This window comes from Schistocerca piceifrons, chromosome 1 (genome assembly GCF_021461385.2).
Source record: "Schistocerca piceifrons isolate TAMUIC-IGC-003096 chromosome 1, iqSchPice1.1, whole genome shotgun sequence".
NCBI classification, from domain to species: Eukaryota; Metazoa; Arthropoda; class Insecta; order Orthoptera; family Acrididae; genus Schistocerca; species Schistocerca piceifrons.
This window is the reverse complement of record NC_060138.1, coordinates 964162140-964189390: the sequence shown is the minus strand read 5'-3', so window position 1 is coordinate 964189390 and position 27251 is coordinate 964162140. Positions and strand designations below refer to the sequence as shown.

The 27251-nt window shown below is 40.6% G+C and overlaps 1 protein-coding gene across 1 annotated transcript in view; it reads right to left on the bottom strand.

The window, feature by feature from the left end:
- LOC124794746 (LIM/homeobox protein Awh) overlaps window positions 1-26818 on the bottom strand; it is a 351821-nt gene extending 325003 nt beyond the window's left edge. The window contains exon 1 of the mRNA XM_047258357.1: window positions 26708-26818. Coding sequence (XP_047114313.1) covers window positions 26708-26713 — 6 coding nt within the window. The 5' untranslated portion in view covers window positions 26714-26818. The remainder of the gene's footprint in view (window positions 1-26707) is intronic.
- Between the last annotated feature and the right edge of the window lie 433 nt (window positions 26819-27251).

Here is a 27251-nt window from a genome sequence, read left to right as displayed (position 1 = left end):
AATTCCTGCGCCGCGGCGCTGGTGAGCGTCAGCTGGTTGAGCGTTAATAACACGTGTATTAGCTGGCCGAGGGCAGGACGCGGGACGCGGGACCCGCCGGCGGCAGTAAAACAGTCGGCAAGCAGGGAGCGGCGGGCCATTAGGGAGCAACAGTTTCATAAAGTTGTCCGCCCCGCAGGGGGCGCCGGCTGGCCGTGGATGCGCTCTCTGGGGAGCAGCCCCGCGCCCCGCCACGCCACACTACACCAAGGCTCGGCTCACCTTCCAAGACGTGGCGCTGCACCGGGCGCGCTGCCTCCGTACCTGGCGCACGACGCAAAGTACTGAATACGTAACGCGGTTTGTCTAACAGAGCATATATTATTCTTAATGCGAAACTAATTTTCCTTACAAAGGGAATATGCCTGCTGCATTCATAGATACTCCATTTTCTGCTATTTTGTTCATCTCTAGTTAACAGCTGCCAACCATTGTCCCCAGCAATTTGATGTACAAGGGCCATCTACAACAATGTTGACGGGCCTAATATTCCATTAATCATTCCGGACATACATTCTAGTTTTCTACGAGAAACAGCAAACGAAGGGCCTATTATTTTGTTGCATCTCTAATGTTCATAGCTTCATTAGATAACGCGATACCGAATAAACTACGATTTTTTAAAAAAGGGATTTACCGGCCAGCGACAAGAAGGGTGTAGAGGTATGACGCTTATTAAAGCGTGCAGTGATTCCGTGGCGGGGAATACGCTAAATGGGAAGTTTGAAATCGCCGGTAACTCACAGTACTAGGCTGCCTTCATTGCAATTTAAATATCTGGACAAGGGGGGTAGGTGCGCTACATTAGCATTCTTAGTCTTCGGATTAAACTCATTTGTTATTTGTCGCCACTACTTGTCATTACTTTCACTGAGTATTTTAATTTACACTCCAAGGTAAACTTTTCCTCCTATATTAACACGTATTTTACGTGTACTCGTAATATTAATATCCTCCTGTAGCAACACATTTCAGATCCATTTACTTCCTTGTTTCCCAATATCCACTCTGACTATTTCATTTTCATAAAATGCAGTTATAAAAACTGAAGTTTCAAATATTTATTGCTCAATTTTAGGAAAGTGATTGACATGAGGAAAACTATTGAAGAAATATTTCTTCGATTGTAGGAGTTTACTGTTTTTGCCATTTCATTCCTCTCTGGCTACAGAATACGTTACAAGAAATAATCATGTGCCACCTGATGTGGTTCGTTTAGAATGTAATCCCTTGTGTCTTAATACACGTAAAATAATACCTATTGTCTTACGCTTCCTCTATTTCACCGTTCCCAAATTCCGTGTTTAGCTTGCTGTTATCCTCATTCACAATAATCTTCCAGAATTTTGATGTTCATCTACCTCTACGTGGTTACTCTACAATTCGCACTTTAGTGCCTGGCAGAGGGTTCATCGAACCACAATAGTTCTCTATTATTCCACTCTCGAACAGCACGCGGAAAAAGTGAACACCTATATCGTTCCTTGCGAGCTCTAATTTTCCTTATTTTATTATGGTGATCGTATCTCCCTTTGTATGTCGGCGTCAACAAAATATTTTCGCATTCGGAGGAGAAAGTTGGCGAATGTAATTTTGTGAAAACATCGCGGCGCGAGAAACGCCTTTGTTTTAATGATGTACACCAAATCCTGTATCATGTCCGTGACACTCTCTCCCCTATTTCTCGATAATACGAATTGTGCAGCCCTTCTTTGAGCTATCTCTATGTACTCCGTTAGCCCTATCTGGTAAGGTAAGGTGAGGTCTTATGGGACCAAGATCTGGTAAGGATCCCACACCACGCAGCAATACTCCAAAAGAGGATGGACAAGTGTAGTGTAGGCAGGCTCTTTTGTAGATCTGTTGCATCTTCTAAGTGTTCTGCCAACAAAACGCAGTCTTTGGTTCGCTTTCCCCACAACATTTTCTATGTGTTTTTCCGAGTTTAGTTGTTCGTCATCGTAATTGCAAGGTATTTAGTTGAATTTACGGCCATTATATTTGGTTGATTCATTATGGTTATTATTGTACGCACTACTCTTCTTTACGTTTGCCTATTGCTTGGCTTATCCCTGAAATAAACTATTAGCTAAGAAGATTTTCCGAGACGCTTCATAATTCTTACAACGTTGATTTTTTTTCTTTACCAGACAGGAAGTGCTACGTATGAACGTCGATATAAATTACTTCGTAAATTTGTTTCTACTCTGTATTATTCTTTCGTTTCCCTTATTAAATTTCCGCTATACTAGTTAAACAATGGTGCTTACCACATAGTTTCCAGCATTTTTTAAATGAGGTTGTCTTTCTTTATTTTGGTTTTATATCTTTCTAAGCCTTCGATGTCCGCACTGAATGTACTTTTACTCGTACTATTTCTTACATTTCAAACAAAGTTTCGACTAAAGGAGTACGTTAAAATTCGATGTCTATATTGCTGAAAATATCTCCAGCACACCAGGAGGTTCAAAACTTGGTGTGCAACATGTAGAGCAAGACTGCAGTCTCGCGTATACAATGATAGCACGAGTACGTTCCATTATAAACGCTGTGTGCAACGATCACGAAACCAGAAAGTTACATATACAGAAGTCTCGGTGGCAGCAGAATGGCTTGTGTCAAATATCGCTCGAAATGAACTCTTACAAGATCAAGTATAAATTAGTTTAAAGCACTAAAATATTATTTCTATAGCGATGGACTTGAGGAAACGTCGCATTGATAATGGCAGTAATAGAAATTCTTGTGAGCTTCATCACCATTATCAACATAGTCATCATCATCATATCATTGTCATTATTATTATTGCTATTATTACTGTTAGTAGTAGTGGTAGTCGTAGTAAGTTTATTAGGAACATTGCCAAGAATTATTTTTTGTTAACGTATTGGTAACGAAGTTTTAAGCAATAATTTAGCAACAGACTGTACACTGATGTATATTGTAGAATGTCCTTAACATATAACCTAGGAAGACTGAATTAAAAAAAAAAGTCTCTGCGTGACTATGCGTATTAATATAAAGCTGTTCCATTGTCAGTGTCGTACAAGACAATTTCGTGAATAATGCTCCGCACGCGAAATGTGTGAGGACTTGTACCAGAAGATATTCTCTTGCAGTGACAGCATCTCTCGTTGCTATTTCGTTCCAGCATAGCTGTTTATCGTGTTGGAAAACGCTGCACTCTACGCAATCATCAATGCTGTGCTCCAACAATTAGGAAAAGGATTTTGACTGAACAGCAGCAAAAGCAGATTTCTGCCCATAACCAGAAAGTTTTTGATCTCACGTTTTTGGAGTACTCGTTCCGACTTGTGGATTCTACATGTACATGATACCAGCTCACACTTTAACTATTTCTCGACAGTTCCACTCTCGAATATAACGTGAGAAAAATGAACACCCGGATCTCTGCATGTGACCTCTGATTTTCCTTACTTTATTACGATCATAATTTTTCCCTATGCAGGCAGGTGTGAACAAAATATTTTGGCATTCGGGAGAGAAAGTTGGTGACTGAAGTTTGCTGAAAAAATCTCGCTGCAACGAAAAAGCCTTTGTTTTAATGATTACCACCCCAACTCACTTATCGTATCTGTGACACACTCTCCCCTGTTTCACGATAATATAAAACGAGCTGCCATTCTTTGAACTTCCTTGTCTATAGGCCGACTAATGAAAAACAACCATAAACCGCTGTCAGCAGAGACAGTCACTGCTGCAGTGTTATCACGAAAGTTAGCTGAAGATCACCCGTAAGAAGACTGTAATTAACAACTTGCAAATGTAAAAGGGTAACAAAAAATTATAATTGCAATAATCATACAGCTACAGAAACTTGATTTTGTCCTTTGCTAGAAAAATAACTTTTGTTTAGTATCCTGTTAGAAAAGAGCTACGTCAGTTTACAAGACACTGTTATATCTGCTTTGTTTAAAGCTTTCCAAGCAGTCAACGTGTAACATCTTTTCAGATTTCAAAAAGGCTCAGTTAACCTGAAATGACATGTTTGTAAGGTGTTTCATTCTTTAATAGTAACGGAACAGAATAGAAGAAAACTCAAAAAATGGATTTATTTCCATTCACTAGAAAGTACCGAAAGAATGCAGAAGCACCGATGTTGACCTGTTCGCGTCTACGAAGCAATTTCTTAGCGTTTTACTAATTCATTGCTTATTTACTTAATATTTAGACATCCCAAGTAGAAACTATCATATCAACAGTCACTTATAATTTAAAAGCGACAGTTTTGCGTTTCTTAATGCTGCGTTGATGTCTTGTTTCCTTTTTTTTCTGTATTTGAAAAATATTGTGTTATTTCGCTCTATATCGTTAAAATTTTTCTCCCTGAAGTAAACGTGGCTGGATAGCCGAATGTTTTTGAGCCTAAAAGAGCAAAATCTCAGACCTAAAGCTCTCCAATGACTGCATGACTCTGGAACAAAACGGGAACGATGGAGCAGTTTCGTGACGCAAAAATTGCTCTCACGGTTGCACTATTCTATGAAACTATGGGAAACTGTTGTCAAAATAATTAAAATGCCGTAACTAACAATCCGTATCGGACACTACACACATAGACAAAATCTTATGATATGTTAATACAAAAATTGATTTTTTCGGTAGGAAATGCCCTGGAATTAATGCTACACAACTAGAAAAAACTACAGTCAGAATGGTTCTCCACAACTAGCGCTAATGCCATACTTAAAACAGCCGCGTCAAAAATTACCAGACGTCAATCACAGACATGCACTGGGAATAGTTTATGGGTGTTAATTAGTAACACACCAGCGTACAACAGACGTAACTCAAGAAAAATGCACAGACCGATCTATATACCCTGTGGAGGAGAATCGAGGGGGATTATAATGTCGATCGCAGAATATGACAGGTCGGAATTCAGCAGTGTTGTTTCTTACTCGTCCTTTAGGTCTATTTCCCGACGCTGAGGAGAAGTTTATGTTTTTACTTTTCTGTTTTCGTGTTATTACCAATCTTGGAAGGCTTTTTTCGCCATAATATAGCTTGTCTATTGATTCCACCTACAACATTCGTTGTTTTCACGTGGAATTGCCACTGGTAAGTATTAACTAATAACGGTGTCATCCAAACTTAGAAATATGAACATAGATTGACTTAATTTTCATTTTAAATAGAATTTCACATTTATTGTCGTAAATGTTGAGTGCTCTGTGCGGGCTATATAGGGAATCAATTGATGATAGCAGTGCAAAGCAATTCGAAGTCTTACATTTACGGGTTTAGCAAGCAGAACCTCCAATTGTTTCAGTAAGGATAACTTTTTTATTGCTTACTCGTTGATGTGTACGAGAATAAGCTTTAGATTGAAACTAATGTGAATAGTTCACCATCTCTCAATATTTTGAGGGAGAGTTTAGTTCATTATTAAAATTATTCGACGTAGACCATATTAAATCCCCAAAAAACTTTTAACTACTAAGCTATCTATCTTTAACGCAGGAATGCCCTTTAATGGAAAATATCCAGAACGTCTTGACGCTTTTCGTTTATCTTAAAGCAGTTAACAAGGAGCAATGCCTCTACACACAAGTCTCCGGACATTCTGAAACAAACTGGAACTTTTGAAGAGGTAATGTAAGGGCAACTGGAGAATCCACTCATCAGAAGATTTTTGACACAGTAAAAAGCGCTCGAATATTCGAGTAAACAGATGAACAGAACTACGTGTACTCGAGAGACGGGTGTGAACAGTGAGTGGTAACGATCCGCAATGAGAAAATCCTTAAATCTATTTGTCTCTTCAAGAACTAATCCATTATTATTCAGAGGGCTTGCAGTTCACAATAATAAATAGAATTTATTGTATGTACGATGCAAATAACAACAAAATTTGCAAATACTCCTGGGGGACTTTATTAGAATAAGAAGTGGCTGCGTATTACCCATAAGGTATTCCGCTGGCATTGTGAAAAAGAAAAACCTATGTACCGGTGGCTGCACGTAGTCGGTTATCCGGATTGATAGCCTATGTGTAGTAACTGCAGGCTACTACGCTTGATGATCTGTTTATACACAACAATCTTATTTGGGAGGAATTTTGAAATCCCCGAGCATAAACCTAATTTATGTTGTAAATGATTTCTCTAAACCATTTGTGAGGAATGCATGTTGATTCCTGCAATAACTCCATGGCCAATACATTCTACATCCTCGTCAAACTGAGCTGTACTCCATTCTCGATAGCCTCGTTGCAGACGAAACTGGAGTCTGAGTGCTGAAATGCTATGTTATAATACAAAGAGAAAGCAGAGTGGGGTGTGGTACCTGAAATAAGCTCGTAGAGATTGAGAGGTCAGGGTTCCCGTTTCCAACAAGCGTCTCGCAGTCTGCATTGGCTAATGTCCACTATCAGGGACGTAATGTGATTACTATACGTGGTGCCACGTGTGGAATGGTCAATATTCAAGGATATGACAGGAACACTCATTTAAAGAAAAAACTTCATATGGACATCCGCTCTATTTCGAATGGTTTCCGAAATAGAACACATTTAATATACATTTTTTTGGGGGCTTGTGGCATGCACGTGTGTGTCTGAGCCACCTAACATCTTTGAGTTTTATTCTGGTCCATCCTACGTCGTTGTTTTCAAACTCTTTGCTCGGGATAGGAATAGGAGTGGACCCAAAATTGAAACCTGTTTAACTTCCTTTGCACTTTCTTCCTAACAACTAAACTTTTCTACCTTCCTAGTATTGTTTGAATCATTCTGCACAACATTTTGCTTTGTGATCAACACCAGTTGTGTGTAAAGGAGTCAGTTCCGTAAATAAAGTACATCAAATGTGTTCTCCCTCGAAAAGTATTCTGATTAGGGCGTATTCCGTATAGGTGTTTTCTCGTGTTTATCACTCTCCACGTGCGGCATACCGTGATAACGCAAAGAAAATGCTGTAGGAGTGAAATTTTAGAACCATAGGCTTGTATGCTTCCTTCGAAGCGAGCAAGTGTCAAGTTCAACTTCAGATCTTGAATTTTAGCGTCGCAGCCCGTTGTCGATCGTATCTCATTAATCCGTGACCCGAGAGTCTCCGTCCGTCGCCTTGTTTGTCCCTTTGCCTTTGTCATAATCCTATTGTTATATTAAGCGCTCACGGAGGAAGGAACTGGGCGATCTGAAACTCGCGCGACACTCCATTGTTCTAAGGCAATTATCAGGACGGCATGATCAGTCACAGAAATAAATGACTATCCGAAAGAAGAGGGCGTGCCTGATGCATTTCCTTGAATTATCTCTAGACTGCATTCCACTGTACATGCTCGAGAAACATGGTTGTGTACCCGATGTGAAACAATTTTAACTCCTGATGATTGATGTGTCATTTTGGACGAAACTACGCATCAAACGTATATTATTGTCATGCCCTTATCCTTACAGAGAAATTGTATAAAAACACCGATTTATTGCGTTATTCTTTGCCCGAACACAGCGACTATAGCCCTTATATTAACACCTACGTAAATAAATATTTTCGCATTCGTTACATATCCGCAGATAAAATGGCTTCTTCAGTTACTGAAACTTTAATTAAGTGCAATATTATATACCGTTAGGATTAAAATGATATTTTATAGAGTCTAGATGAAGAGAATATGTCGGAATTTTCACAGCTTCAGATAAAAACTTCTGAATTTTATTTGTGCAACACTTGCTTAGTGGTACGAGCTGTATGTTTAGATGAAAGCCTCCTCCGTGTTTGTGTGTTAATTTTTATTCTATATCGACAGAGCTAAAATAATTGTCATGTGTCTCCCAGCCTTTCGATCTGATGACATCTCGGTGACTTGCGTGTCAATTCGGCATCTACATTGTGCCTCTAGGTAGAGTACAAATCGTAGACAATTGTTAGAAGATATTTTTCAGGAAATCGCACGGATGAACATAAAGCTTAGTACCAGTTTCGGTTAGGTCGCTGATCTCTTTTTGACATGTGCTTACCATATGTAATAGCGTCTTTCGAGGGTGGACTTGAAATTTTAGTTTCAGAGTTGCTTGTTGCGATTTTTTAAAAATTGTGCTTATCTCTAGGTTTTATAAATTTCTTGAAGGACAAAATGATCTGTCAATACATCTAGTTTTCCTTTATTTTCACTGCTACTTTTTTAGCTCTGCTACTTCTCAATCTGTAATGGAATCAGATACGCATATATTACTGTATTCTAGCAACACCAAAAACGCACCATCAGCAATGAATATGCACGCACATTGACGTCATAAGATCGACCATGTAATAGCTCAAGATAAAACTTTCGTTACCATAGGGCTGCGTAGCCGGCGAAAAATTAAGTGGCCATGATAAGAGCGGTAATGCTGTTACGTTTACATCAGTACCTCTGACAGTAACGTGAACTGTTTGCAACCCATACAATGTGTACATTCTTTTAAATTTAGCTACATCACGCTGCTGGTACTCCAGGTTTTCATGCCAGTGGAACTGTTTGTAAAACTGAGCGAATGAACGAAAACTGGAAAAGAAAATCACCGTAATATGAAAATAAGTAAAAGAGTTAACATCAACCAATACGAAATACAAAAATTCTTTTAGAATTAGAAAAACGAATGTAAAAGAGCACGAAGTCCTGAAATATAGAGAAATCAGGAACAAAATGGACAGATGGAAGAAAAACGTAACAAAGAAAGATGAAGGCATACTGACTAGAATCGAATAATTAAAAAGAAAAGGTCAGGATCACAGTTTTGCGATATTTCCCTTTAATATTTTTGTCTTCTCAACAGGCAAGTTTTTAAAACTGATTAGATAGTGGTGCACGAGAGTATTGCATGCAAACTTTATATTACGGAAACTAAGCAAATTATTTTTGGCTCTTAATTCAAGTCAGCAACGAAACTGACGGAATTTTAACGTTAAGGTTATTACACTACGGCGCCAACCCAAACATCGTCGTTAAAAAATCATCTACAGGGAGCCATATTCTCTGAGAATCGTCTCCGTGAGTAACTGTCATCGTACTTTTATTGTAAGCGTGGTCTGAGCAGTCAGACGGGAGAGAAGGATGCGAGAGGTGGGGGGGGGGGGGGGGGTTAGGGGTGTGGTTATGAACTCCTGAGGGCTGGCAGAAGCCGTTTACTGTCGCTGCCATATGTCGTACGTCGCTGGCCGGTTTGCGGTTGGACCAGGGGGAGACGGGGGGTGGTGAGAGAACGCAGAGGGGGACCAGCTTCTGAGCACTGCTTGCGCGCTTCTTCCCTTGGATACTACGCACTAATCGTTCAGACAGTGACTTGAAAATGGATGTATTCTCGCTTTCAGAAATGCTGAAAATTGTTTCTATTCGCGTTCAGTAAAACCTTCAATGCGTCTCCTCAAATTCTGAAACAGACTTCCCAAAGAATAGTTTGCAAGCACCTTAAATACTTAGTCGATGTCTCTAGATTGCTCAAAACTTAACGGGGAAGCGTTACTTTCAACGAGTTGCTTGAGAGCATCCTGCATGCAACACTGTTTGTGCACCGATGGTGTTGGAAGTGCTGCTTCCGCCTAGTGCTGTGTACTTTCTGCTGTGAAGTGGTGGCGACATGTCTCATTCACAGTAGCAAGTCGGCGCACAAAATCAGGTGATTTATTTTTAAAAAACGGTTCACTCATTGCTGTGTAGTTTCAACTTTTTTTTTTGGCTAACTTAAGCAAATGCAGCACATATACAGTACAAGTTCTAGTTAAGTCTTCAAGCAAACTGTTTTGTACTGTCTGTTTGATATCCTGTAATGTCAGCTATTTCATTTAACTTTGATTGCTGATCGTTCAGTATTGTGCCGTACTTTCCTTTCCGGTTTCATTTGTAGTTGCACATTTGAGGCGTCCCTCATGCTGCTAATTTTTGAAATTAATTTGGTTAGTCGCCCATGTCTTAAATGTTCAAAACGAAGGAAACTCCTTATAAAACTCAAGCAACTCCGGATGAATTTCATTTGACGAAAAATTGTCCACAATAAAGAATTTCCTAGTGACACTGTATCTCGGTTTATCCTTTTGAATGAAACATACACAACACCATTATTTTTAAAAAGGCCACATAAATATACAGTAACTATTTCGCAGATGAGGTTGACACTTCATTTACGGTATTGTAAAGTATTTAACATTACATTCCAAGTTCCATATTCTGACCAGACGGAACACGCGGCGCCGACAGGCTGGCGTGTCATCCTCTGCCAATGGCGTTATTCGGGGGTACTATAGAAGGTGTGGGGTCAGGTGGACGCTCTCCCTGCCGTTGTCGATTGCGAAGCGTGTACCAACGTAACAAATACAAAATTTCATTAATATCAACGCCATCACTGTACCAAGGCGTGAAATTTTCGCCTTGCTCTCGCGCAGCGTAATATATCTGAAACGTTCCCTCAGACAGCAATGGGCAATGCCACAACCGATCCTCTCCTAACTAAAGGCTGCAACGGCTACCCATCCATATCACACTACAGTTCGATTTCAACTGGTTCGTATTTGACAGCTAGTGGGCTGGACTGCTTCCGCCAGTTATAAATCAATGGGAGTCTGGCATAGTCGACTCCACTGTGTTGCTTCTTAGGCTACGCAAAGCGTTGTGCTTGCCATTTAGATCACAGTGAGTCGTTGCAGTAGAAGGTTCGTTTAGATTTAGTATCGCGTGCCTTATGATGTGCGATGAAAATAGTCGAAAGACGGATATAGGACAGGCAGTATAGGCATCTCTGCTACACACGAACTTCGGATTTTTTAATGTGATTTTGGTAAGAGACAGATTTTATTCAGACTAGTTACAAGTTAAATATTAACAAAATTGAAAATACACGCGATCTTCAGAAGCTTGTACAAGTCGTACGGAACGGAATACGTAACTTTGGAAAGGTGCCTTGCTTGTGAGGTATTTTGATAACCAATGAAAAAAAAGCATGGCTTTTAGACATGATGTGAAAGTTTGAAGCTGTTTCATGGGAGGTAAAATTTCACCCGTTTGATTAATATACCGACACATCTTAAAGACAGTGTAGGGCTCTGAGCACTATGCGACTTAACTTCTGAAGTCATCAGTCGCCTAGAACTTAGAACTAATTAAACCTAACTAACCTAAGGACATCACACACATCCATGCCCGAGGCAAGATTCGAACCTGCGACCGTAGCGGTCGCTCGGCTCCAGACTGTAGTGCCTAGGACCGCACGGCACAGTGTAGGGAACTATATTTTAAGTGAATTTCAGATTTTTGTCGGAAACAGAGACTATGAAGTGTGTATCTATCGCCACGAAGAGCAGAGCTGTGGCGGCTGCTTTTAGACACTACTTGTCGCGAAAACGTCGCAACTTTACGCCTTCATCGCCAGAAATCAACTAATTTTAGACTGTATTTCGTATTGCAATACGCCAGGGTGACCGTGTGTAGTATGTTTAATCGCCTGTCCGCCTGAAAACCACTGGATAGGCCGCCCGCCTTTCAGTTCTGGACGGGGCACTAACTTACACCGATACAACGGCTCGAAGGAAATGTTCCGGTCGGACAAAAATGCAGGACCGGATTCTCGGCGGAGTCGCTGGACCGGGTTCCGGTGCCGCAGTAGCCATTTCAGTGCCGCAGTTACGAGGAGCCGCGAGACGCGAGCGAACAGAACGGAAGCCGCCGCGGCGCCTTTGAGCTCGCGGCAATTTGCCGACTGCTCGCCTCCGGCCGGAATATTTGAGGCGCCGGCGCAGACACCTGGAATCCGTGACTGCGCGCCGCACAACTTCGGCCGCCTTCAAAGAGCGGAGCAGAGTTCTGCCGAGCGAAAGGCGGATCCTCCACTGATACGGTCCCATTAAACTGCTCCAGCGGTCTCAAAGATTACGTACTTCGGAAAAGGCACGTAATTAAGCGCGGTAGTAGCGGGGAAAAGACACTCCCCACGTGCAGAACGAAATTATTTCCATTATCAATTGCTTTAGAAACATATTATCCTTCATTTATGTAAATCATTCCTGTTGAGAGGTGCAAGAAGAGACGTTAGTGGCCCTACATCTGTTTGTGCAACGTTAAAATTTTGCAAATAGTGGCAGGTAACAAGTCGTTCTTGTACATGAGATCAGTGCATTTAGTAAAGCACGCACGATAAAGACGGGTGCAAGATTCTACTGCACAGGTTTTCTGATAATTACCTCGACATGGCAATACGGGTAATGGTTATGTTTACCCCTCCAGGGTACAAAAAGTCCTAAATGTTTCGGTTCAGTGACGGCTGAAGAAAGAATCGATTAGTATAATGCTGTTGCAAAATCAGCGTTTCCCTTGAAATGTGACCGTTTTAGATTAGGCTTCACTGTGGCTACAAGTTTACTGCTATAACCAGTCACAATGTATTTTTACTTCCGCTACGCGCTTCGGAGGTTTAAACGTCTCTCATAAAATGGTTTTACGTCAGTTAATAATACATCTATGTATAGTATATACGACTTTTGGGTAGCCTGTGCTATGTCTCTACTGTCCGACAGGGTTACACAAGAAAAGAAACACTACTTTAGTACAAGACTCAAAGTTTTGTGTAGGTCCTTGACTCAAAGATTAACATCAATAGACATTTAATTACCTCCAGTTGTCACAGGCTCCTTTTCCTGTCTTGGTTACATTACATAAAACGTCACATACACTTTTGTATACACTGAAGTAAGCAAAGATGACGCATTAGAATCTAATGATAGCGGCAAAGAACATACATTGATGTTGAGTGTTTGTGTAGGGGGGAAGGGAGGGAGGGAAAGCACAGTTTGTTGATGAATTTGCCACTGTTCGCAGAATTATCATTCTTTAACTTTATTAGACTTTAACACGTCATCTTTGCTTACTTCAGTTTATAACAAGTGTATGTGATGTCATATCTGAAGTGAACACGATAGGTAAATGAGCCTGTCGCCACTGGCGGTATTTACATGTATATAACTATTCATCTTTGAAGTCAACGGCATGCACAAAACTGAGTCTTGTAATAAATTAGTGTTTCATTGCTTGTCTTCTGATATCAGGGTGTTCCCTGGATTACACAACAAAAGTCTTACACCTATCACATACATATCTTATTAACTGACATTAATCAGCCTTATGCTGGAGGTTTAAACGTCCGGAACGCGTAGTAGAAATTAAAACAAATTGTAGCTTCAATTAGTATTCCTCCGAATGAAATTATTTAATGGAAGTGTCTAAATTAAGTGTGCAGGTTTTATTCACGAAAACAACTGCGTACAAAATTCTTGCGACCGATTTTTGGGCGCTTCTCGTCATTATGCGTTCCTCGCCAAGTAACAGAAAGGATTTAAGCAACATTCAGAGAACAGCTGAGTGTTTCGTCGCGGATATGTTTAGCCAGCATAGGAAGGTCACAAAAATTCTCAGTAAGTTCCAGTTAAAAACACTATGGAAACGATATTGTCCCTTACATAACGGCTTTTTTTTTTAAATTCCAATACAGTACTTTCCATATGAGTCGAGAAACACCTTTCTTCCACCACATGCAATGACCACGACAGTAAAATTCTAGTTCATACGGTCCCACTCAAGAATAAGATAGAAAGATGTTTGAGGCGGGGAAAAGGGAATGCCATTGTTATATACAAGCGAAACGATGGCTTCCAAAGAACAGACGTGGTCGTAGAAGGGTCTTTCCTGACTAAGACAATGCAGAAAGAATTATTCCACTATGCTGTCATGTTTCACATTCTCTATAATAAATTTAGGTGTCAACGGCAGAATATAAAACTAGTGGTAGGTAAGACGGTAAAAAAGATGATAAGACATATAAAAAAGTATTTGACCAGGTGAACATCCGCAACTGAAGAACGTATTTGTAGAATAAAGAAGTTTCATATCACTTACAAATATACCGAACAATTAGTGACTATTCTAATTTTACAATATTTGTGGCGGAATACGTTATATGATGTAAACTTAGAGCCATTCGAATTCGTCTGACAAACAGAGGCTAGTGTTAACCGTCTAAAATACTGCAGAGTTTTCTGGAACTGAGACCAGTTTGAAGTGAAGTGTTCGTAGAGACTAATTTTCAGTAAATTAGGAATGAAAACACACACAACACTGGTATAATTCTACTGCAAAGCACATGAAACAACGCAAAAGAAGTGTATCTTTTGTAAGAAGAATAATAAACGTCTAACTGTAGGAATTATGAAAATTAACGACTAATATACAATTATTTTGCGCCGATTTATTGGTGTTTCTTATGCGTCCTATTAAACTCATTGCGCTAATTTTCGATGAGTGTTGAACGGTACTGTGTATATAATGAATCGTAAAGAAATAGACGTGGTACACTCAGTCAACCCATTAGTTTGAAAACCACACAGCTCTTCTAGGCATTGTCTTAGATTGATGGCTTGCCCTTGTCTTTGGTCTATATACAAGCCAGTTCACAAGGCCATGTTTCGGCACAACTTTACGTTTGACACGGTATCTGAATTGCAATAAAACTAGGTATTTCTTACCCAGTGAAGAGGCGCAATGGTTAAGGCGCCGACTCATATTCGAGATGAGCAGGGCCTGGACATAGACCGGGAATGAATATTTAGGTTTTCCGTGGTTTTGTTAAAACCATTAAGGCGAATGTCTGAGGGTTCCTTTGGATAGCATGGGGCCAATTTCTTTCTTCTACCTTCTCCTACCAGAAATTGTGATCGTCTCCAGTGACCAAATCTACGAAGGGATTTTTTTTTAACTGACTATTCTCTTACAGAAGGTTTCAAATTAAAAAGACCTAAGTAAGAGACGATAGACAGTAAGTACTATTCTTTCTGGAAGGCAAATATCTCACAAATAAACAACGACATCAGAAATACAGCTTTTTGAAACATTGTCACTTCAACGCTTTCGTCGGTGAATTACGCTGCGAATGTTGCCTTGGCAACAGAAGCTCAAACGTATAGTGTACTCCAGAGGTACAACTCTCCAGTGAAGCCTGTCCTAGACAATGAATCTGACTCGAATTTTTTTGCATAGTCATCAACATCAACCGACAATTTTTCTCAGATTATTGCAAAGGGTTTTAAAAGTACCATAGTCGACAGGTGAACAGCACACATACGAGCGGAACTGTTTGCTGACGTTAGTGAGGTACCATCTCCGATTAACAACACGAGAGTTGTCTAACCCGTCTACAAAATATGTTGCAGTTGCTGGTTGCATTATTTAACGTTTGTCGTAAACGGCAATTACAAGTGAATACAAACATAGAACTATTTTCTTTTATTTCAGTCAATGATTATAAAACTTTTGGTCCTTAGACTGCCGGTTTCGGTCCAGCATAGGAAATTAAATATTAGACAGATTACATCTTAAAACAATAAAATATGCACGAGAGTAATAATTTTTCGTTATGGCATGTTTTATTGTTTTGTGATGTAATCTGTCTATTCGTTGTATTTAATCTCCCATGTTTTGCTGCAGATCTGAAGATGGCCATTGCTGACCGAAACCGGTAGTCTGAGGACCAAACGTTTTGTGACCATTGCCGGAAATAAAAGAACTTTCTTTTACACTCCTGGACCACTCTTGTAATTTGCGACTATGTCGCAGCTTGTAAATACAAATATGTTGATCTGTTAATGTCTTCCCCTACCTGACAGCTTTTGGGAATGATATATTTATATCATGTTTTTTTTTTCTTTCAGTGGTCTATACTGTCCAATCTAATAGATGGAAAAGTTACTTTTATCAAACATGGACTCTCTGGATGACCTACTTGTCGCCATGCACAATGAAGGGCTTAGAATTGCAAAACTGGTTCAAATGGCTCTGAGCACTATGGGACTTAACAGCTGAGGTCATCAGTCCCCTAGAACTTAGAACAACTTAAACCTAACTAATCTAAGGACATCACACACATCCATGCCCGAGGCAGGATTCGAACCTGCGACCGTAGGGGTCGCGCAGTTCCAGACTGTAGCGCCTAGAACCACTCGGCCACTCCGGCCGGCTTAGAATTGCAAAAAACAAAGACCATAGGCTTTTTAAAATTATGAAATAAATAAAGGAAATGTTCGTACGTGCAGTAAACGCGTAAGTTTTATTGATACAAAATCGTTTCAGAGTCTTTCGGAAATGTATGTTAAGTACCAGGATACGGCTCGACTGCGAAGAATCTCAAAATTTGTTTTACACTTTTTTCTTGTTTCAGAGAGGAGAGGAAGTGAGGTCGTTTGTAATTCGTATGACGAGGTGGGCTCCTCGGCTGCTGGTGGCAGGATATTTATGGCGCCATAAATTAGTCAGTCGCCAGGGGCAGCGCCACTGCGGTAGCAAGAGGCCGCAGGCCGCATCTCGCCGCCGGTTCAGCCCCTCGGCGCCGCTAACCGAGAGAGCTTTCCCCTCTAAGCGTACGTCTCTTGCTTACTTACAACTGGCGGCATGTCGAGAATACGAAAACCTCAGTGCTTGCGCTCGAGATTCCCGCGCGGCAACCGCCTGCTTTTCGAAGTTGTGGAAAGGTGAAGGACATTGCCAGCCAGGAGGCGGTGTAACGCTCCCGCCGGGCCTGCGGTAATCGTTCTTTGTGTCCTGATAGCTATGACTAGTGTTACTGTCGTTATAAAAATTTCTGCGTAAGAGTTAATAAATTTTAAGTGAAGCTTGAGGTTCTAAATGAGTACTAAACGTTGCTACCTGAATGGCGAGCACAATTTTATCTTGCCCTTGTCGATCTAATGGACAGCGAATGCCAGTAAAATTCATCTTTAGACAAAACATAAGACAGAACTCTGTGGCACACTACATCTACATCCACATCTACATGGATACTCTGCAAATCACATTTAAGTGTCCGGCAGATGGTTCATCGAACCACCTTCACAATTCTCTATTACTCCAATCTCGTATAACGCGCGGAAAGAATGAACACCTATATCTTTCCGTACGAGCTCTGATTTCCCTTATTTTATCGTGGTGACCATTCCTCCCTATGTAGGTCGGTCTCAACAAAATATTTCATCATTCGGAGGAGAAAGTTGATGATTGGAATTTTGTGAGATGATTCCGTCGCAACGAAAAACGCCTTTCTTTTAACGATTTCCAGCCCAAATCGTGTATCATTTCTGTGACACTCTCTCGCAATAATACAAAATGTGCTGCCTTTCTTTGAACTTTTTCGATGTACTCCGTCAGTTCTATCTGGTAAGGATCCCACACCGCGCAGCAGTATTCTAATAGAGGACGGACACGCGTAGTGTAGGCAGTCTCCTTAGTAGGTCTGTTACATTTTCTAAGTGTCGATAAACGACAGTGTCATCTGCAAACAACCGAAGACGGCTGCTCTGATGGTCTCCCAAACCGTTTATATAGATAAGGAACAGCAAAGGGCCTATAACACTACCTTGGGGAATCCCAGAAATCACTTCTGTTTTACTCGAGGACTTTCCGTCAGTTACTACGAACTGTGACCTCTCTGGCAGGAAATCACAAATCCAGTCACATAACTGAGGCGATATTCCATAGGCACGCAACTTCACTACGAGCCGCTTGTGTGGTACAGCCTTCCGGAAATCCAGAAAAACGGAATCGATCTGAAATCCCTTGTCAATAACACTCAACACTTCATGTGAATAAAGAGCTAGTTGTGTTTCACAGGAACGATGTTTTCTAAACGCATGTTGACTGTGTGTCTTCGAGGTAATTCATGATGTTCTAATACAATATATGTTCTAAAATCCTGCTGCATATCGACGTTAACGATATGGGCCTATAATTTAGTGGATTACTCTTATTACCTTTCTTGAATATTGGTGTGACCTGTGCAACTTTCCAGTCTTTGGGTACGGATCTTTCGTCGAGCGAACGGTAGTATATGATTGTTAAGTATGGAGCTAATGCATCAGCATACTCCGAAAGGAATCTAATTGGTATACAGTCTGGACTTACTTTTATTAAGTAACTTAAGTTGCTTCACTACTCCGAGAATATTTACTTCTACGTTACTCATAATGGCAGCTGTTCTCGAGTTGAATTCTGGAATATTTACTTCGTCTTCTTTTGTGAAGGCATTTCGGAAGGTTGTGTTTAGTAACTCTGCTTTGGCAGCACAGTCTTCGATAGTATCTCTATTGCTATCGCGCAGAGAAGGCGTCGATTGTTTCTTGCCGCTAACATACTTCACATACGACCAGAATCTCTTTGTATTTTCTGCCAGGTTTCGAGAAAAAGTTTCGTTGTGGAAACTATTATACGCATCTCGCATTGATGTCCGCGCTAAATTTCGAGCTTCTGTGAAAGCTCGCCGATCTTGGGGATTTTGGGTCTATTTAAATTTGGCACATTTGTTTCGTTGTTTCTGCAACAGTGTTCTAACCCGTTTTGTGTACCAAGGAGGATCAGCTCCGTCGTTTGTTAATTTATTTGGTACAAACCTCTCAATTGCTGCCGATACTATTTCTTTGAATTTAAGCCACGTCTGGTCTGCACTTATATTACTAATTTGGAATGAGTGGAGATTGACTCTCAGGAAGGCGTCAAGTGAATTTTTATCTGCTTTTTTGAATAAGTATATTTTTCTCTTATACTGGAAGTAATACATTTCTGTTCATAGATACGAAGGCGAACCCAACTATCTGAAAGCTAGGAAGCAACCGCCCCCATCATACGTCTGTCGATCTGGGCCAGCGCATACCCTGGACTTCTAAAAATAGAAGTTTACCAGCGCTGGTGCGTTGTAGTTCAGCAGTATTATATACGTTGTTGTGTCTTTCTCTCACACCGACGCAGTCTCGGCATTCTTGTTGCACGGATTTTGCACTGTTAGCTTAAGGGGTAGCCGGATGCTCTTCCTGTCGCCACTCCGCTATCCCTCGGAACACGGTTATTCATGTGAAACTCAGCGAAAGTTTTGAAATGTTTGTGATTCGCGAGACTTGGGTAATAGTGCGCTATTCACTCAAAAACCACATCCAGGCTGACGGGCACACCGTCCTTCATCGTTATCCGCGGGGCGGTTCCGATTCAGGGCCGGCGCACCTCCCCGCCCCCGGAAGGTGCGCTTTAACACGCACGGGTATCCAGGCGGGTGTTTTGCAATATTATACCTGCGCAGCCTTAATAGGTGTACAGCAGTAAAAGAAATGTACGGAGCAATATACTGCTGACAAGTGAAGCTCACAGAACTGTTTTACAATCAGTATATAGACGCGCGGAAGCTTCTTTCTCTCGTTATCTTGATTTTCGGCGTTGTCTCTACCAAATGGACGCATAGCAGAGCAGATAAATGAATGGACCACAATCATCACATTAAATGCACCTGTGTCCTACTTCTTTACCTCATTTGTGCTGCATTGATAAATTATAAGCGAATAGTCTGCTAAGCTACATTTATACAAGTACGACCCCACACTAAAGAAATGTGCTGAGTTGCAAAAAAAAAAAAAAAAAAAAAAAAAAAAAAAACAGTCGTAATTTCAAGGAATAAGATGGGAAAATGGGAAAGTGCAATATGTTTGTATCTGCACATGAAACGGAGCACACTATAATTATTTTTGTCCCAAAGACTTCATCCGTGTTTAAATTAACAAACAACAATGACGAAAAAATGAATGTAGTACATTGTAGGCGTGAAAAGGTAATTAGTAGATAGTAAGCAATGAAGATTATATGGCGTTTGTCGGTATTTTACTTTTCTTTATTATTAAAAAGAACGAATAAATGCAAAATGTTCAGAGAACTCACAGCAAGGCTGAGTGCTACAAGCAGTACGAACTACTACTTTGAGACGTGCAACCTTTTGTAGATTTAATATGTATAATTATTGTAATGATTCCCCAGAAGAGCCGCTCACTATTGATTGAAGGAGGGAACTAAAAATTAATTGTGGCTCACCAGGTGTGTGTAACCGTTATAAAGGTAGAGGTAATTGTTTGTTCCACACTTTAGTATTTCTTCGAGAAAGAAATTAACTGCAACTGGAAATATATTCCGAGGGGGTACAGCGAATTGCAATACGTTCGTTCTGCTTGTTTCCATGTGATGAACGCAGTAATAATAATCACTGCGAAGAATACCAACAGGTGGTGGAACTAACTCGCGTCTTGTGCTACACCTACAATACGTGGACTGTAAACGGGCTTCTCGGGGCTGCTTTTGTACGATGCAGAAACGGGCGGAATGAAAGCTTCGTAATAGGCCTAAGTGCGCAGCTATGTGAGCAGCACTGTACCGCATTGTCGGTGGAAATGGAGATGCTGTCAGTATTCGGCCGACAGTGAGCTGGAATAGGCGGGCGTTTCGCCCTCTCCGGAGGCTATAACAAAAAAGGCAAGGAGAGGGGGGGGGGGGGGGGGTTGGGCAGACGAGTGTGTCGGGTGACGGCTCCCACGGCCGGCTGAGGCGCCAACTGCCAACTGCACAGTCCACAGGCGGCGCCGGCGGCATCGACGCGCCCTCTGTTGACGCTTCGCGGCCCGCCTGCATACTGATAAAGCAATTATTTGGTAAACACGAGCAGTAATTACTCAGATCCCGCTCTGACCTCTGTCCATAGGGTGACGCCTGCAGCTCTGCTAGCGGGGTTAAGTGTCCGTTTGTTACCGAATGTCGAGACATTTGTGGAAACAATAAAAAAATTATACACATTTTGTTGTGCGATGAGCGCGGAATTCCGTTCTATATATCTTCATAGCGTGTTAATTAATAAAGAATTTGTGAAAGCTGATGACTATCGAAGTTTACTACAATACGTAACGTCACTCAGTACGATAGTCATTTCGCCAGCAAAAGTAAAATAATTCTGGTGTAAAGTGGCCACTTATTTTTTTATTATCTTAGAGATCGCTGCATCTTTGAGGCAAACATTTAAAACTATTCACAGGGACATGGGACATATTTGATATTTTCAGCTAGTTTTGTGCCGATAGCTGCGCGTGCTCCTCTGCAGCGAAATATTTTGTATTTTCTCTATGTCTGGTGTAAGGCAAGTGACAAATTCATTTGCATTTCCGAACAAAACACTTAAGAAACAAGATTCCACGTCATCTGAGTCTTATTTCCTCTTTTCCCTGTCTCTGGCCACTTCTGCCGGACAAAGTGCCCATTTTGCAAACTTTCACTTGAGCTCACTTTTCTACTACGGACGGAAGATTTGAGTAATAATACAACTGTTTTACACTTACAGAATGCATACAGTTTATTAATATTTAATTCTATGACACGAATAGAAAAAAAACTATAGTCTGAATGGCCAATTTATTCAGCCTTCCCCTACTGAAAAGGCACCGTGAGAGTTCGTAAAACGAAAAGAGATAAACGCAACACTGGACTGCAACTTGAGAAACATAACTGACAGGTACATTAAATTAGATTTCTACAAAACATTAATCTGGCACAAAAACCAGCGATCGAATCTTGGTGAAGAAAATGAAAAAAAGATTTTAGCCCTGAGGTTAATAGGTGAGTGTAAAAGTAGTTGGGACGAACACTGTAGGGCTTTGAAGAGAAACGATCACAGTAGACGTAAAATGCGAATAGTCACTTAACTGTTGGAGTGACGGGCGATTATAACAGAAGAGAAGCAAAATCAGAAATGATACTTATAAAGTAAAGCACCGTAATATCTGCGGCGTATCTACCTTGAAAACCCTCACAACGATCAGAATCTATGGATTTTCTTAAGATCGCTACGCATGGCTTCTGTAGGTAGCGTCATGACAAATGTAGCAACTGCTCGCACGGGAGCATAAAACCACTCGTTATTCCTACACTCGATCCGTGACTGGTACAGAAACACACCTCAAAATTCAGAACAATGAAAACCTTTGTTTAACACAATAATTTGCACTGTTTAAATATAGAAAACGTAAACACTGTACCAACAGATACTCTTTACCCCCCACTATTCCGAAAAGATTCTGTCATCCGCTAGGCAAACCACACAGTTCAGCAACAGCAGAGAAACGATCGAACTGAACACAAAATTTTTGGACGACACGTCTTCGTTGAAAACGCAGGAGACGTTAAGGTCCATAAACTTCTTGCAAACGGTATCGTTTGTGATCTAAGGGTGACAATATACAAGTTACAGATTATATCGTTTACAATTCTTTCTGTCGGCGTAGTCTATGATTCTTGCTGCAATAATTATGCAAAACAATATCCAAAAATGTTCAGAAAAGTTCCTCTGTTGTTTGGTTCCTACTCAGTATATTCCTACAAAATATCAGACTAATGAGAAGGAAAGGTCTGACCCTATTTCATTAAAGCAGCTTCAATAGGATATCGAGGATAAAATCGAGGCTCGTAGAAACTAATAATGCATGTGTCAGGAAATCATGCGCTGGACTGAAAGAAAACGATGTGCATATATCAATGCAAAACCATTACTTGACACAGACACGCTATATATATTTAAAACTCGGAGAAAGAATCGGGTGACGAGAGAAAATACAGCTTCCTAATTACTTGTTCGTAATTTAGATAATCTGAAGCACAAATACTTTTTAACCTACAGTACGTAATTATAATCAATGTAGTTCAATTGACAACAAACATTCTTCAGACATCTGGTGACTTTCAAAGCGCCTATAGACGAAGTTTCAGTTTTGCGTACAACTGTACACAAATGATACCTAGAAAATTACTTTACATGTAGCGAATACTCTAAAGTGAGTACTATTTTGGTGAATATGTGCTCCCGGCGTTCTCCTCCCGTCGATGCGATGAGCTACCGTAATGCTTTGCGTTTGTAACATTTCCTAGCGGCAGCAACAAGCTAAAAGTCATGTACGATCCACATGTCTTGATACATGTCATTCGTCTTGTTGTAAAATACATATGTTTACAAAATCGTTTAGAAAGTGTTTTAGAAAAATTAGAAATATGTTTTCCGACTGGTTGTTGTAGATGTGTAGATTACACTGCCCGAGCATCCATAAATAGCGCAATATGCTGCAATACTAAAGGTTAAGCTGTTGTTTCGGTGATTAATCGAACCATTAGCCAACAAAAATTTTCTTTGACAATGTACGCGCAATTGTTTACACATCTTTGCGACTCAGGGAGAGCAAATACGTAAAAAGAAAAGCTGATCTTTCTAGTTCGAAAACGAAGATGGGTATCCATAGCGCTTTCGCTGTTTGATAAATATTAAAGAAAGTAGCTTCATGACACCAGTAGGTTCTACTACAAAAATAACAACACACTCTCCTGCAATCTGATCTTGTGGCAGTATCAAAAGTCGCAGCCAGAAACCATGAACATAAACAAGACTAACAAGCGAAAATATTCCTGCGTCAAAGACTACACAGATTATAAATTGGCAATTACTGTGATTCAGTTCTTAGAAGAGCATGGCATCGCGATTTACCTTTACACTTAGAAGAGTGTTGTATGCTTGCAATGAATCAAAAAATTCTTGAAACTGTGTTTTTAGCAATTTTGTCAGAATTCCGGGAAGAGGCTCACAAGGTCGCCCGAGCACATTGCTACTACCGAACGAAGGAGTGTCTATGAGAATAGTACTGCAGGACGTGTTCACAGAACAATTACTCCTTTAGTACCTTCAAATAAAGCCCATAAACTTAATACTGGCGTGGTGGCAGCAGATCCTTTCCTTTGAGCTGCTTTTAGAATATGCAATTTCGTAGTGGTTATCATCATACCTGCAAGCAGTCAGTACCTATAGTCTCCCATAATTGCTAAAACACAGTTTTAACACTGCGCGCCTGTGATACGTTTCTTCCTGAAAAGACCTTGGCACTGCAGTTTCTACAGTGAAACAATACATAACATATATAATACGACAGATAAAACACATGATAATAAAAAAATAATTTATCAAACAGCCATCGTCTGCGTGGAACACAGTGACCTTTAGGAACTGAAGTACAGATAAACCACCACAAATCACGAATATCCGAGTTATTATTAGATTCGCTCTCGTTGTCCTCACGACAACACGTTAAAGGTTCAAAGCTCCAACTCGCACAACTTCGTGTTAACGATGGTGCTGAATGGAGCACTGAACTTTTAACATGTTGCCATTAGGTCAATGAAAATTGGAAGGTTCTCTTATTTCAAGAGTGAAACTAATAATAAAGCAGATAATCTGTAGCTGTTCATTGCTACATAAAAGGAAGAGTTAATACTGAACTTAGCAACGCACAGTAAACATAAAATCTCTTAGACGCGTAAAACGTAAGATGGACGATTTAATATAGTTGATCTTGTTCAGAATGAGCACAGTTTATAAAATTTTACATGTATCTGGTATGAAATTGTTATTTTAGTTCGTTATAATAAAACGCGGAGCCACTGTGTTTGAGTGACTGGAAGAACAAAGTCCTCTTCAGATTGCCACAAATGCAATACAATTCGCACTATCATCAGCACCATATATAATTCAGCTTAGGTACTTTGCATGTAACAGGCAGATCATACTACATAGGTCTACTGAAGTATCTTAGGCTGTAATGAAACACTGACGCAAGAGTTCCTGAACAACTTTGCTTCATAGCTAACAAATTCCAGTACTGACGTCTGAGTTATCCCAAACAGTATCATGAATGTCTTAGAACATATTACAACCTAGAACTTGTCAGCTGCCAGTGGCAAATGTTGTGGTTAAGTCCGCAGTTGGGTACTCCAAAAAACGCCTATAAACTGCGCTGCGAAGTTTTCTCTCGCGTGCAGATTTCTCTAGACGCTCCTACCTCACCAATCTTATGCCCTCTAGCAAAATAATAGTTTGAGGTGAAGTCACGTGCAACGAAGATGGTAGAGGGCATTATGAAGACATAATTAACGAGAGTGGATGGAATTCAGCGTTTTGTTATTATGATACGTGCAGCCCTTTACTTTTTAGAGAGTAAATAAAAGCAACTGCAAACAAATTACGAAATGATGCTGAATCCTACATTTGAACTACACGGAAATGAATACCTTACATCATTCAGTTAAGTTTTCGTAACCATCTACAATGTTTTGTCGCATTTTCGAGTTTCTGAGTAACATCTCTGTCTATAAAACAATGTTAACTCTCAGTCTGTTAGACGAAAACACAAATATTTTTCTCTAAAAATGGAATGTATTGGTTTACATCTGATAAATATAAATGCAGAAATTCTGTGTGAATAATCTCACGAGGAAACCAAAAGGTTACTCATTTTCTGAGAGTTAGGAGAATAGACATCCTGTGAAAGTGGAGAAATGACAAATGAAATGCCCTCTAAACTGCGAAAGACAGAAAGTGAAGTAACTGAAATCATCAGATGCACTAAACGGTGCAATATGCACACTGTTGCTTAATGGACAACATGCATCAACAACGGTGACAAATATCTGGATGCAAGTCTTCAGGAAAATATATACAAATGAAACGAAATCGAAGGCGATTGTTCTGTGTTGTTTAACATTGCGTTCATTGTAAAATGAAAAGGGTAATATACCAATAATCGCATTCTGCTTTACGAAAGATTGATTAGAACAATCGTGAATTACGAAGCTATCTTAAAAAGTTCAATGAACAGCTAAGAATAAGTAAAAGTAATGGTCTTGCATCTGATCTGAAAGTACCTTGCAGCTCCAGCTGGAATGAACAGATACTTCGCTTTATCCATATTGTATATGTTCACAACAGGACTGACTGAGAAGTCAACCAAATAACTAATTACTTTAATAGTTTCCACTTTCAGCGATTCTTCAGAGGTGCCTTAGAATAACAAGCAACGTGGCCATAATCACAACTTAAAATCCTTTTAGCAGGTTCACAATAACTTTTGAAAGAAAAAAAAGTCACTTGAACTGACAGATGAAAATGTCTTCAGCAACATCGTGGTTGTACATCTGGGGCATTTTTACTATATGGGTCAACAGAGAAGTAAAAATAAAGGAACAAGACGCTGTAAATATTTGCAGTAAGTGTACTTGCATGTATAAGCATGGATACTTTAAAATATTATTTCGAATACTATAACAAATTATGAAACTTTCAGTGACAGGCAATATAACAGTCTAGTGCCGATGTAGCTGTTCGTTTTATTTGAAGCCAGCACGCTAGGATGAATCTTCGCAGTATGAAATCCATCGTCCAGCGATAAAAAACGGATGACTATCCTTTGAGATGTCGCGCTCTGCAGTGCCCATCTTTGAAAGATATTTAATACAGACATAAATATTGAGATTTATGAAGCTAATGTGTACAAAGGTTCAAAGACTCGAATGCCATCGACAAAAAAAAAAAAAAAAAAAAAAAGGACTTTTATATTTTGTAAAGAGGAAAGCATTGGTAACAGCGATGACAGGCTACCCAGGAATGAATGCTGTACAGACGAAATTGTAACAAAGATAACAGACACACTTGTGCAAAACTGTAATAAAGATAACAGACACACTTACGATGGTACAGAAAGGCCGAAACAAGTTGGGATAAGCAAAGGAGAATTTCTGTTAATGTCGAGGCAATAGGATACCATTGGCGTTATGAAAACACGAGGGATTTGAAAGCATCACTGTATTAATAGAAGATAACACTGATGCACTGTCCAAAGATGATGTCCTTTCCCTTGTGTACGTTTACTGCGACTTTCACGATAGTGGTTCGACGCACGCAACCCGAGCTAGGTGATTCCACTAACAGTGACGTTTGTAGCTGTGGAGCGACGATGCGGCGGGCACTGACCTTCATTGTGTGCAGCTGAGGGCGCGTGTCAGGGGTGTGTGGCCGTCCGCCGTGGTCGAGTGTGAGTCCGCCGCAGACGCGCGACGCAGCGCAGCGCAGCACGCGGGTGTCGGCCCCTCTGCAGCCACTGACGCACTGGCGCGCCCGCCGACCCGACCCCCGACTTGCTCCCCCGGCATCGATCCTCCTCGGCGAGTCCCGAGGCGGGGCGCGGAAACGGCCGAACGGCAAGTCTGCCGTCTCCATTGGTCCACCTTCCGACCAATGGCTCACTCCCGGAGGCGGAGTTTCTAGCTCGATCGCCGTCCCTGCAACGGGGCACATAAAATTACCCACGCCCACCCGCCTACGGTTGCGATCTTTTTATCCTTTTTACCCCGCTACGTTATTATTCTCCTCCTCTTCTTTCGGCTCTTTTTTTTTAGGATAAAAAAGATCTAGTGTGCAGGTTTATACGAAAGCGAGTTTCAGTCCGGCTGGTGAATGCTCCACGGACCCGTACCATTTGTAAAACTCGTTCCCCGGGCCGCCTACTGTTTCGGCG